Raw genomic sequence first — 13,838 nt, 5'->3', positions numbered from 1 at the left:
GATATTCCTGTAGCTATGTTGGGATATAAATCGGACATGAGTGTAAAATGCGAGAACCTACAAAAATGAAGAATCGAATCAACATAGATAAGCAGAGGATGTACTCTGTATTCATACACAGCCTAAAGGCACATTCTCTACAGCTAAAAGCATGCCATTGCAAGTTTTACGGGAATACTAAGTTGGCATATGTTTTCCTTTAAAAACGAAATTTCCAACTGCATATTCGAGAATGTTCCAATGTTGAGCATCAGACATTTAGCAATGCAACAGAAATATTTTCAGAGAACAGAGCAAAATTGAATTATCAATTACATGGGAGTGTGTACGGGTACGGCCCTGCATCTGGATATCTTCTGTCCTTAGTTTCAAGAAATACAGCCTGGTGAACCTAAAAATCTGAAAACAAGAACAAAAAAACCTTCAAATTCAGAGAGTCAAAGGGAGAATAAAATCCACAAAGTAGAGAAAACAAACAACCAAAATAGCATATTATAGAATCTCAAAAGATAGACCAAAAGAGCATGCAGTTTATATTTCACGTGTAGAGTTGTTGACCAGGATATCTATATGTGACCCTAGAGGTTGCAAATATTGCAGTCAATCAAAATTTATCCCATGTCCATCTCGCATAGAGATAATCCAATCTATACAATAGACAGGCAAGCATACCAAGCATTACACTGTCGTTGAAAGCATGACTGAAACAACAACCAGTCTTTGTATTGTGATCTTAATCATTATTTTGGCTAATGATATCTGCAGTTTACACATGTCGTGAAAAACGGGAACTTGCAGCGTGCATCTAACAAAACTCTGAATATAAGATTCAAGGGAAAAAGTCACTTGTTCTACTAGAAACCTGGATGGTTTTTACCAAGGTTAAATATTCAGATACCAAATACAATCAAATCTTCCTTAAGAATATCATGTTATATACACCTATTAAGATATATGATTAATTACTTGGTCTCATCGGCAACTCAACAGAGTGTGATTCAAGTTAAAGAGGAAATTTGAGTGATGTATAAAGGTAAAAGAAGGGCACTATATGATCTTGCTTTATCATTGGTGTTTACAGGAAGAACATCCTAAATTTCTTCAACACTCCAGAAAAGTTGGAATGGAACCAGCTCCATTTTATGCCATTAAGGGTTAATTTTTGCCCGATCAATCAACGTGTCACCGAAATAAATCTATGCAAAAGAATGGACAAAATACCTTATTTCTATATTCGAGAAGTAACACATATTCTTTTAAAAATGTCCCATAATGTTGAATTGCGAAAGCCGAAATGGAAACAAAGAACTACCTTAAACAAAGTCTGTGACAAATGCTACTCATTTATTTTGCAAGCGTGGCATCCAATTTCTCTCCAATGTAAGTAATCCATGCCTGGAAATGGAGGAATACCATCACCATCAGGTCAATAAGAATATCCTTTTTAGAAAGAAAAGAAATGAGGAAGAAAAATCAAAAGAGAACACCCGAGCATTTTACTTTTGTAAAGCATATATTCTCCTGAGCTTTAACCATGGTTTGAATTACCAGTCCACCAAATATAGAAAATTTAAGAGAAGACAGCAGGTAACAAACCACCATAACAACAACCGAACTAGAGTTATTAACTACTCGGCAAGACTGTCTTAGAAACTAAGAAAATATTTTATCCAACAGAGTCAAAGCTCGTTGAAAAATATTATTGCATCTCTAAGAAAAAAGAAAGGCAATATGTAGAGCCTAAAACTTTGCATCTTTTGGAGATGAGAATGACTTTAAAAAAGTTGAAACCACTGTTATTCAGATCTAGAGAATGGACTACATTAAAAACCTGAAAACAATAAATGACTGACAATCAAGTGAATATTTCAATTTTGTAAATCAAAAAGGAAAGCAAAGAGCTAAATGAACCCCCCCCCCCCCCCCCCGCTTTAGAAAAAGAAAGCTAAGAGCAACTAAGCATGAGATAAGATACTTGATGGCATAAAATTGCATTATCAACCTGCTTGATACTAACAAGAGATGGTATAATTGTCACCACTGAAAAATAAAGCACCTGGTCAGAAACTGTAAAACCCTTAATGGTGTCCCCACCAAGAATCGCAATGCCTCTATCTCCCAATGGTTGCAAGATCACTGCCTAATAAGGTTAAAATAATTTAAGTCCTCCCGATCTTCATATATACACACTTAAATTGTGAAATGGCAAGAGGAAATCAATACTTATAACATCCCTAATTTCGATAACAGAAACTTGTACTAAACCAAGTGACCAGAAATCAAATTGAATATTTTATTAATTAAATATTCGGGATTCGAACCACATTGATTTCAGTTAGTTAGTTGTTTTATTAGCTAATCCTATATTTGACTATTGAATTAGAATTGAATAATTCATAACTAGTATTATGGTTTATTGATAATTGGAATTTCTTAAAAGGTTGAGGTCCTTAATTGAAAGTTTTCAGAACATCAAACTTAAAAATGGCATCGATATCTTCGATTGGTTTCGATACCAGTCAGAAAGTATTGATACCCTCTAGACTTGTATCGATACTCAATTTATAAAATGTTTAAAACGATAATTGGTGCTTGTAATTTGTATATCCATATGTTTGATGTGTTCTGCCATTTGGTCCTTATCGTTTGATTACATATTTACTATGTTGTTTCAAAGCTTAATTAAATTTGATTTGATCCAATTTTTCTCTGTTATCCGAATGTAGCACCGCCTGCCCAATATACGTACCGATTTGGTAGAGGGAGTTACAATAGTCTTTTCTTCCTTAAGTTGTGTAGTAACCTTTTCCCTTTTCCCTAAGATAAAAATCAGAATTTAAATGTTCTTTGAAGACTAAATATTATTTCAAATATTATGTTATTATTTTTACTGAAAGTCTGAAACTTAGGGTTATGTTTCAACATTGCGTTTACATTTTACTGTAGATTAATACTATTGTTTGGCATCTATGTTCTTTGAGATTGACTGCTAAAGTTATCATCTGTAAACATAATTTAGGTTTTTGATAATAAGATGAGGCCTCCTGGAGTTGGAGCAAAGAATCCTGAAGAAAGTTTTTTAGTTCCCTTTGTCGGCTATAAGAATAGCTATTATTACTCTACTGAAGGTTTACTCTTAGTTCATTATCCAGTTTGCCCAATTTTAGTTGCAAGCAACAGAAGATGAAATGTTAAAGGTTTACTCATGTTTGCTTACCTCCTTTGAATGCTTAAGAATTTTTGTGTTCTGTGAAAAATTTTCAATTTAAGTTACATTAGTATATTTTATTTCTTATTGCTTAATTGTGACTTGTGAGTCTATATAAATGCTTAATTGAGATGTAAATTCAATTTTGATTAAAAACCTCATGCAATACAACTTATTTGGATTACAGTTTTTTTTAAAAGAATTAATTTTTACAAGTTATCAATTTTGTTACAAAAGTTAATATTTTCAAAATTCACAAATAATGTTCCGTGAAAAACAAAAGAAAAAGAAGAGTATTTCTATACTGTATTGCAGATATTAAAATTCCCCAAAGAAGATAAAAGATCTATAAAGTGCATTAAAGGAATCCTAGCTCTCTGGTGCATGAAAAGAAGGTGCACTTGATAAAGAGTAAAGATGATTAGAGACCTGGGTATTTGAAGGCAGAAATGGCAGCTCAGGGTAAAGAGACAGAAATGGCAGCTCAGACCTCCCAGGGAATGTCGAGCAAAGAATGCGCGGGAAATTAAGAACACGAGTAGGCGGAGGCCTGCGCCCGGGGGGTGCATGGAATGCCGATGTGGAGGATCCTTCCCGCTTCCATTGAAATTAAATTTACAAAAAGCAAAGAAAGATTAAAATAATTGTAGAGATAAATCTTATCATCAATCCCACACTAGAGGAGGTTAGTTTTTTACTTCATATTCAATTTGCGTGGACTTCTCCAACGACGTCGTTTGTTTAGAATTTTACATTTTTTAATTGGAAAAATTAAAGCGTAAATCCACTAACGTTTATAATTCTTTCACTTCGGTTACCTTACTTTTACAACTTGTATTAGAGTCATTGAACTTTTAATATCACTTCATTACGCCATTTCAAGTCATATTAATCGCAGTTAATGTGGCATACACACTTATCATTTATATTAATAAATTAATATCTTCTAACTAGATAATAGAGTATATCCTTTTTGTAGTCTTACATTGTACTTATAGATGATAAATATGGTGATAAAATTTACTCTCCAAATGTTTAAGATAAAAAATATTATATTCTTTTATCATTTATCCAAATGTTGTATTTTGAAAGATATTATATTTCGTGAGTTTGAAGTAATTTGATAGAAGAGAAAAAAAAATTGATCAAATAATATATATCAAACTCAATAATAATATGATTATATAATATAAATCAAACTCAATAGAAAGTATTATATCTTACATTATAAGGTTTATGTTTTTTTTATATAATGTTGTCTCCTTTTATACTAATATTTAATGTAATCATTAAATTGAAAAAAAAGTTAACTTTATCAATAAAATTAAATGTTAACCGTTATAATATTACTATAACCATCTAAGATCTTAATGTGATAATTTATGATATCAACGTAACAATCCACAATATTAACATTACAACTTAATGATATTGACGAGACAGTTCATTATGGATGATGAAATGATATAGAGGTTAAATTATTTTTTTATTAAGTCCCGTGGTCAAATTATTATTTTAAAAGTGAAGACTTATTTAACTTTTTTAAAAATAAAAAATATTTTAAATTAGATATGTAATATATATTTTGATATATCTGAAGTAAATACAATGTAATATATGAGATAAATATATAGTATAAGTTATAAAACAATAAATGTAAATTATTAAAAATTAATATTTAAAATATTTTTTTTAAAATATATTATACGAAATATATATATAATATAGACACAAAGTTGAAATAATCATATTTATATAGTTAAATTGACAAAGTTAATATATTTTAATTTCATACATGTCAATACATCATTGATCATTAGAGCAAACATATTTAATCAGTTGATGAAATTAATCATCAATTACTAAGAGCATTTGCTTATATTTCTCCGGTCCCTTCCCTCTAGGTACTAACTATATTTTTATAATTTTAAAATAATTTTTTTTTTTACTTTTAAAAATATTTTTTAAAAATAATAAAAAATAATAAAGCCATAACTTTATAAAATTAATAAAAAAAAAATCATTTTAGTACTTTCGTTGTAATTTATACACTTTATTCATAAATTTTGTTTTCTTCTTCTTTTTACTCTTCTCTCCTTCTCAGTCTCACCATCGTTTCGCCCTTTCTCTGCCAGCTCCCCCTTTCCACCTCCCTCCTCCGCTCCCCTCCCCTTCCACTTTTCTTTTCCCGCTCTATTTTATTTTTCCATCTTTTCAATTGTAAGCAGATCTTTCTAAGTAAATTTGCAAATTAACTACAATCGAAAAGCAGAGTTAAGGAAAAATAGAAAGGAATGAGATCTTGGAATTTATCAGTTATTCTGTTATTCTTTTCATTGCCTTTCTTCCTTCTCGCCTCTCCCTCGGCGTCTTCAATCGGTTATCAACAGTAATTGCCCAATTTCTCCCCCCTTTTTTTGTTATTTTAATTATTATGATTTTTATATGGTTGCAGAATGTTTAATTTAATCTGATATAATTTAAGCTTTAAACCCTATTTTTGTTACTTTATGAAGGGAAAGAATTCAGCACAGAGTTTTGATGAGCTTCAAAGAATTTCTAAAGAAAGTAACGATACTTTCGATTGCTCTCCCTCTGGTCCTTGCGTTCCTTGCCTTTACTCTGAGAAGGTCCTCTTTCTTCCCCCCCCCCCCTTCATTTTTTTTGTTTTCAATTTGTTAATTTATTTGTTGAATTCTATAGCTTCCATATTAGAAGCTGTAGATTTTTGCTTTATTATGAATAAAATATGAATTTCTGTTTTGTCTTAATTTACTTAAAATGAATGCTTATTTTCCGATAAAATTGCAAAGATCTCCAATTTAAGATGCTGTAATCAGTTACAAAAGTAATACATGTACCTATTTTTAATCTAAATAATTTGTTCTTCCTTTACATTCATGTGAAAAGATGGATTAGAACAGACATTTTAAAACTTTTTGTTGCAAAGTTGGTGCTAGATCCAGCAATTCGTGGATTCCCTCATGTTTGTGTATTTCTCCATGTCGTTATTGTGTTTAAGATATTTTATATTTATATAAAATTTAACATGTTAATAATTTGCACTATGTACATTTTGCTATTAACCTTCAATCTTCTTTCAGTATGCATTTTTTGTTTTATTTGTTTGGAATATAGCCCTCTATAATCTTTGTGACTTCTTTCTTTCTTTTTTCTTCCTGCATTTGAAAATTGTTTGAGGGTTTCATTAGAGTGCTACTTTTTCTTCAGAGTGACAAAAAATATCGATGTAGTGAGACTGGATATCGTATCCCTTTCAAATGTGTTGAACTTGATGATGGTTCGAAGGCTGAAAATAAACAAAAAATCGAAAAGGATAGGTCTGATCTTGAAATCTCAGTCATCAATGGGAAGTCAAGAAAACTTGATGATTCATCCACATCGGAGAGTAGGGGACGAGCCTACATCACCTATAGAAGCTGTATACCTGCAGTTAATGAAGAGAAGTTATCAGTACTCGGTTTTGAGGTATGTAATTTTTGGTCACATTATCTTTCATTCATTTTTTGTAATTGATTGATTAGACAAATATCTTCTTTATCCTCATAACATGAATCAGGTTGCATATTTTATAGGGTTTATTCTTGAGTTTTGATATGCGTGTAGCCATTCTAAAAATATATTTGAATTGGATGGCTGATCCCTATGTTGCTCTGACTCCTCATTTTTTTACTACTCGTATCTAACACTCATGTCCGAGCAACATAGGGTGGTTGACTTTTCCTATTTGCTTCAGATCTCTTGTTTGTTTCTTTTTGGATCCTAATCTTTATTCTCCAACAATATGCAGATTGATTGGCAGCATAAGACATTTGAAACTCATACCAAATTTTTTTCTCGTGAAATAGTAACTCATACTAGGTTGATCACACTTCTGTGTTCTTTACCATTCCAGTTAGCCCTTTGTACAACTTGTTGAGGCTATATGCCCGTGGTTTGATTAAGTAAAATTCTAGTTATATTTGTTGTGACCGATGTCTAATTTAGAAGTTATAAAACAGCCGAGACAGGACATTTCTCTTGGTGACTATATGTGCAAACGAATGGGTGCATAGCATCATATTCTCAACCAAGAGTCCATGAGAATAGAAAATCATGAATTGATTTATTATTAGTGCCACTGTTTATAAAATTATTAGTGCTACCAGTATCAATCAAAATAGTGACTAGTTGACTTTTCAACACCCCCCCCAACTTTCATGGTTTGAGGATTAGAATAACCTCCATTGTCATCATAACCTTCCTAGTCAGAATATTCAGCTTCAATCTCCGAGCCATCTGCAACAGGTTCAATTATCAAAAGTTTTCATTGTTTGCAACGATGCCATTTACTTCACTTTTCATCACAATGCCAACATAAGCCTTTTGTAGAGGCTCTTCTTGGGTTAATCATCTATTATTAGAGTTGTGATTATAAGTAGAAGAGGTGGCTTGCTGACAGTCTTCTTACTAACACCCTTATTAAACTCGATGAGTTTCTATTTTTTATATGGATCTTCTCTTTGTGTAATCGTGCAAAAGAAATCACAGTGATCATAATACGGGGTTGGTGAGCTTTAACTTCACATTGAATATCAGGCTTAAGGCCTACAATGAATGTTCCCACCAGTTGTCTTTCCGACCAATCCTTAGCTCGATTTGATGATAGTCACTTGAATCGGTTTTGATACTTCAAAATTGTTGAGGTTTGACGAATTTTAGCAAGATCTCTTCAACTTTCTCATGTTTAGATGGCCCAAAACAAACAAGAAGGCCTCTTCTAAATTGCTTCCATGTAGGAATTTCATGGCATGATTCGAATCAGTCATACCATTAAATAGCATCTCCATCTACCTGATTGAAGCTATTTCCACTTTAGATTCTTCTGGGGTTTTCTGGAAGCGAAAATATTTTTTCGCTCTCGGAAGTCTAGCTACATGGATCACCATCTTCCTATCTGTGAAACTCCACCTTTATATTGAATAGTAATTTTTTTTCGCTTTCTGTTATATTTTATTGCTTGAGAAAATATCCACAAAGCATATATATGTATAGGATTTATAATCCTTGTTGACCAAGAATTAGGGTTCTCAAACAGGAAATAGAAAACATTTAGGGAAATTAAATATTTTAATATAAATTAATAAGATTAAGAATTCTATTATTTAAAATAATAAATCTCTAAAATCAAGATCCTATCATATTGTTGCATTATCAACCAAGAGTGTATGAGACTACAAAATCACTGATTGATCGACTCTTATTGGTGTCAATAATTAGAGATGAAGTTGATTGAGTTGGATGATTGTCCCTGCTGATGTGCCCCCCCGGATTTGATGCATAATACTTGGAACTAATATATGCAGGGAATTGTTTTTGGCTTACTGCTCATTAGTGGTTCAGTCATATTCTTAAGAAGAAAGCGGGCCATTACCATGCCCGGTGTTTCTACAGGGAGGATCCAACCTAACTCTAGGTTTTAATTTGGAAGCCCTTTCATAGGAAACCACTTGTTGATTATTGAGGCTTTGAAGTAATTTAGTATAAAACTACATCTACAGGTAATGCTTTAGTTGCTCATTTCTTTCCTTTTTAATATATTTTTTTTAAATCTCAATGTTGCAGTGAAAATTGTTGAAAGTAAATTTTCCTTAAATGTAACGATGTACTAATTGATTTTCCTGCACTCTTTAGTTGAAAGCTTACACGTTTTGGTAGTCTCTAGTTGGTACATATTTGAACATAGATAGGGAACTATGATCATATCTTTCCACATATTTGAAAAAAAGCTTTTAAAAAAATAATTTAGCATATCCAAATGATATTTAACATAGATGACAAGAAGTTACTTTTATTCCGAGTTGCTACTATGTCTGTTGTTTGTTTTTCCCCCTCGTGTTTATATTGGATATAGATACTTGTTTGATATTGTATGCTTAATTTTTTTTAAAGCTTTTCCCATGATTGTACCGGGACCGAACTGATTGGCTCAATCCGTTGAAATGGTAAGGGGTTAGCCTAGCATTTCAAATGGTTCCATCAAACTCGGTCCAGGAGATTCTACAACTTTGGTAGTGCAATTGCAGCAGTTTCTTTCAAACATTCAAATGGGTTCTAAATTGAAAACGAAAGAGAATGGAATCAGTTTGTCACTTGGCCTATAGTTCTATTGGATTCTTCATTGTGAAGAGAACTTTTAGGTAGTCCAAAATTGATTAGGATTTATAACGACATAGATATTAGAGAGAAGATCGGATACCCTAAATTATATGGATACCGTGGAAACTTAAGTCACAATAAAAAAATTAGTCCATCACTTTTAGCATATCGTAACCCCAAATCGTAATCGTCGAATTATAATCATTTAGTATCTTCTCTAACGACAATTATCGATTAAAATATTTCTTGGCCTATCATTTTTCAAATACGATGATTCTATTACATTTAAATAATAATATTTTTTTGAAAAGCATTAAATAATGTTAATTCATATTAAACCCTAAACCATTATTTTCTAACATAGCAAAACACTCGAAATACTTTAAAAACCTAAACACAAAATATAAACCATCAAACTACACAAAGCCCTTACCTTAAAACCCTTAAATAAAAAGCCTTAAACAATAACCGAAAATGAAAACGAAAATCAAAAGTGATATATTTCTTAAATGGTGCTTTTGGGAGTCTTCCATCTTATTAACTGTTCATACCACGATGAGGTTTAGCAGGTATGCTTTAGCTTGGTTTTGCAACATGTCTGGTATGAGTCACCATGATGTTTGTAACAACCGGATATAATGTCAACTTTGACAACCTTGTCACTATGATTGACGCATTTCCATGGCATGTCAGCCTTGGGCCTTTTCAAGACTTTTAACTAGTGTGATTTTAACAGTAAGAAAGTTGAATAATCACAATCCTAATAAGCTTTATCTAGGCTCAAATTCATGTAAATTAATTTTATAGTGGTACCAGACATCCAGCAGGAATACTAAAAGATGGCAATCACAAACCTTATCTTTTTACACAGTGCAATATTCAACATGGGTTATATATGTTATAGGCCAGAACCAGCAAACTGGTTAAAATGACATTTAGGCAGCATCCAGATAACCATGCTAATACGGTTTCTTCTATTGGAAAATAAAGAAAGGGAAAACATACAAAGAATTGCGATACAGGGAAGAAAAAGGTATGATGGGGAGGAAGGCATTTAAGTAGAGATCCAAATAGCAATGCTATTTAGTTTCATTCTATAGGAAATAAAGAAACTTAAGAAGTGAAAATCATACTAAAAAGGGACTAGGGACAGAGGTCGGGTTTGACATCACAAGTATCAATTATTAGTAGCATGTCCCCTCATACACGTCCATTCAAGAGTAAATTGATGCATATCATCAAAACATCATATATTGCCATAATAGTTTGCAAGCTAGTAAGTTACCATGCCGATATATTGCATGACAGATTTTAACCTAAACAAGAATGAATAGCCCCCTCTCTGTCATGCATGGACCCAAATGCATGGTCTAGATATACAAAAACCTCCAGCCACTCTGTCAAATATAACTCCAAGAATGGTCAAGTAACTTCCTCAATTACCAATATATTCATATAGTTGGGCAATCACGTTTAAAAAAAAGCTCAAAAGTCAGAAAAGTCAAAACAGATCAGAGATTATTGAATAATTTATCTACTCAATAGCCCTATTGGATAATTTCAAAACCAAATCACTAATCACAACTTCAGCCTTGAAGGGAAGAGAACTGAGCAACTTCCAAAATAGGAATTTTATGTGCAACAGAAATAGGGTTTTCTTCTTTATATTTACCAATTCAAAAGGCAAGGGAGATAGGAAATTAAACTAAGCCAATCCAAATTAAAACAGAAAACACATCTGGAATTTTTTATTAAAAAGACACATCACAGTTATGTGTTAGAAAGATACCAGCTGGTTTGGAAAACTATAAACTAAGACTTTGCTTGTTAGAAAGGATGGAAAAATTCTTAATCCGAAAGTTAAATTCTGTAACCACTTTCCTATTTTGTATGTTGACCATTAATTAACATATTTTCTTTCTTTGTTCTTACATTTTCATTCTCCTACCAAGAAAGACCTGAATAATGTTATATTCATCATATATGCTACGAAATCATTCAAAAAGAAGAAAAGGCGGGTGAAAAGACCTTACACTTGTGTTATCTGTCGGCTCTCATGATTTCCTCTAAGAATTGTCATTCTATCTCTACAACGGACTTTGAGGGCCACTAATAGTGTATAGTACCCACGATCTGCACATGTGCAGCTAAAGTTAAAATCCAATTCCATTCATAAATATGGATGCGCAAACAGCTGCAACATCATTCAATTAATTGGAAGAACTTTTGAATGAACTTGGTTCAACCCACATCTAACTCCTCTATGTAGCCACAACTAATGTAGATAATAATTGACACACGTAACGGCTAATGTTTCTAAATTACAGCAAAGCTGAAAAAGAATTAAGTCTTACGGATTTGAAAGGATAGAACAAGACCTTACAGAATACAATTGCCAACAGTTTAGACCAAGTCGAGCAAAGCTCAAATACCAGACCCACCCAAAATTCTCAGCCGTTTTAAGCATCCAAGAATCAGAACTAAGCAGTAAATCTAAGGCAAGCTAAGTAACATTTACAGATCATAAAAGCATCTGCAATGATACAAATTGAATATGATAATCCACCGGTTTATCAACATATATAAAGGCAGCTAATCTGCCAACCAACGCCTCTTAATTTTCTAGGAAAAGCCAGGAAAGAATCAAATATACTCGAAAAAAGAGAGAAGATTATATAGCATCCCATGAATTAATCCACTAAAAAATTTCACATAAATACATGAAATATTAAGAAAAATAACAAGTTCACCCTGCTCTTAACATTAGTTTTGGAAGAAGAAAGAAACCTTAATCTTAAATCAATTGCATCAACTTTCAAATAATACGACCAAAAAAAAGATAAGAGAATGAAATAAAGAAGCAAAATGACTGACTGACCTACATAATCACCCATGAAGATATAATTAGTATCAGGCGCATTGCCTCCTATTCCAAACAGCTCTATTAGATCATAAAATTGCCCGTGAATATCTCCACAAACTGTTACCGGGCACTTCACCGGCAGCACATTCCATTCCTCCACCAATATTGTCCGAGCCTGATCGCACAATGCCTTCACCTCCGCCTCCGACAGCGGCTTACACTCCATCAAGTGCTCGATCTCCCTGTGACGGCATCCTATCTTCTCAGCCACTGTTGCACTATTGTTAAACAAGTACATTTGTAAAACATATAACATACATTTGTAAAGATATTGTTAATATTTGAACTTATTTAGAGTATTCGATGATAAAAATGAATATTATTTTTCTTAAACAATTACAACTTACATTATAATTACACGAAACTACTAAAAAATATTATTAATATTTCATAAAAAAATGACAAAAGTATTGGGATGGGAAGTTGATGGTTTGTGCCCATTTATCTCTATGCACAATAACTTAAATTTTACTTTGGGTGGGATTTATCTAGCGCATAAGCACAATATCATAATTAAAATTACATTGATTAAATCTGAATCCATTATTTTCTCTCAATTGCATTCTATATTTTCAGACATCAAAGAGAATATTTACATCAATGTAAATAAGTACTCTTTAAGACGAACATTTAATTTACATAAATAAACTTTTTAACAACAATATCAAACACTGCAATCTTAAACTCCAAAATTTTAATAATATCTTTTAAAACAATCCAAAAATATCTTTTCACATACTTTTTTTTAAGTAGTGTTAAACTAGCATTTTTAACCGCCTCACAGCATAACCTTGAATAAATGCATTACTACTAATTGATCAATTATACCTTTGTTGACCATTTACAAGGCAATGGGGAGAAGGTTGTATTTATATACAAATTCGTTAGCCATTTTGCTCTTAAATGATATCTTGTCACCATCCTTCATTTCTGATACACCACACAAGCTAAATACGTTACGAACTTTGTCCACTATAACTTGGTTTACTTGTTTTTTTACAGAGAATATCAATGACCAGGAAAACAGGCTGGAAATGATGAATATGAGTTTTAACGAAAGAATATAATAACTACAAGTAGTACTGTAAATGTGACGATACTGTAACCCTTAGACTCAGCCTCTGCGTTTCGACCAAGTCTAACGGATTACCTTAAAAATTCTTAAAACATTTTCTAAAAAGTTATTCGATAATTTAATTTCATATTTTAAATAACATCGTGAAAACATAATGATTAATAATAAATCCATCTAATAAATATAAAACCTTAAATAACGGAGTAAAATAAAGTATGTCATAAGCAATAGCAAACCAAAATAATTCACAAAAACAAGTATTTAAAATAATGGCACATGTCACTGTAATTGAAAGCATAGTGGAAGATAAAACACTACAACAACATGATATGTACTAAATGTGTCGATCCTCCAAGTGTCTGGTACGAAGTGTCTATCCAATAGTATTTGAATGGGGTAAAATAGTTGAAAAGTAAGCTAGTGGCTCAATGTGTCCCAATAGTGCAATTAAAACATAATATGTAAAACAATCA

General features: G+C 32.0%; 2 protein-coding genes and 1 long non-coding RNA gene across 3 annotated transcripts; 1 reads left to right on the top strand and 2 right to left on the bottom strand.

The window, feature by feature from the left end:
- Positions 1 to 225: 225 nt before the first annotated feature.
- LOC120219359 lies at positions 226 to 3,879 on the bottom strand. The gene is made up of 4 exons (XR_005525297.1): positions 3,638 to 3,879; positions 2,057 to 2,140; positions 1,313 to 1,395; positions 226 to 399 (listed from the first exon to the last, which is right to left on the bottom strand). It is a non-coding gene; the product is annotated as an uncharacterized LOC120219359 (long non-coding RNA).
- A 1,465-nt stretch (positions 3,880 to 5,344) lies between these two features.
- Positions 5,345 to 8,825, top strand: LOC120219358. Its single transcript, XM_039216175.1, has 4 exons — positions 5,345 to 5,597; positions 5,725 to 5,838; positions 6,440 to 6,697; positions 8,575 to 8,825. The coding sequence occupies exons 1-4, from the start codon at positions 5,503 to 5,505 to the stop codon at positions 8,621 to 8,623; spliced, it is 516 nt and encodes a 171-aa protein (XP_039072106.1). The 5' UTR covers positions 5,345 to 5,502; the 3' UTR covers positions 8,624 to 8,825.
- Positions 8,826 to 11,396: 2,571 nt separating this feature from the next.
- On the bottom strand, positions 11,397 to 12,528 carry LOC120219224 (serine/threonine-protein phosphatase PP2A catalytic subunit-like). The gene is made up of 2 exons (XM_039216068.1): positions 12,246 to 12,528; positions 11,397 to 11,500 (listed from the first exon to the last, which is right to left on the bottom strand). The coding sequence occupies exons 1-2, from the start codon at positions 12,526 to 12,528 to the stop codon at positions 11,397 to 11,399; spliced, it is 387 nt and encodes a 128-aa protein (XP_039071999.1).
- Positions 12,529 to 13,838: the final 1,310 nt, after the last annotated feature.

This window comes from Hibiscus syriacus, unplaced genomic scaffold, assembly GCF_006381635.1.
Source record: "Hibiscus syriacus cultivar Baekdansim isolate YM2019G1 unplaced genomic scaffold, ASM638163v2 tig00110206_pilon, whole genome shotgun sequence".
NCBI classification, from domain to species: Eukaryota; Viridiplantae; Streptophyta; class Magnoliopsida; order Malvales; family Malvaceae; genus Hibiscus; species Hibiscus syriacus.
Note: the sequence above shows the minus strand (reverse complement) of the source record. Positions and strands in the feature narration are given on the sequence as shown.

Excerpts from the sequence above, each read along its gene's own strand:
- LOC120219358 (XM_039216175.1), top strand. The coding sequence starts at position 5,503 with ATGAGATCTTGGAATTTATCAGTTATTCTGTTATTCTTTTCATTGCCT. Across the intron at positions 5,839-6,439 it reads CTTGCCTTTACTCTGAGAAG|AGTGACAAAAAATATCGATG; the intron begins GTCCTCTTTCTT and ends CTTTTTCTTCAG. Across the intron at positions 6,698-8,574 it reads TATCAGTACTCGGTTTTGAG|GGAATTGTTTTTGGCTTACT; the intron begins GTATGTAATTTT and ends TAATATATGCAG.
- LOC120219224 (XM_039216068.1), bottom strand. The coding sequence starts at position 12,528 with ATGTACTTGTTTAACAATAGTGCAACAGTGGCTGAGAAGATAGGATGC. Across the intron at positions 11,501-12,245 it reads CTTCATGGGTGATTATGTAG|ATCGTGGGTACTATACACTA; the intron begins GTCAGTCAGTCA and ends GCACATGTGCAG.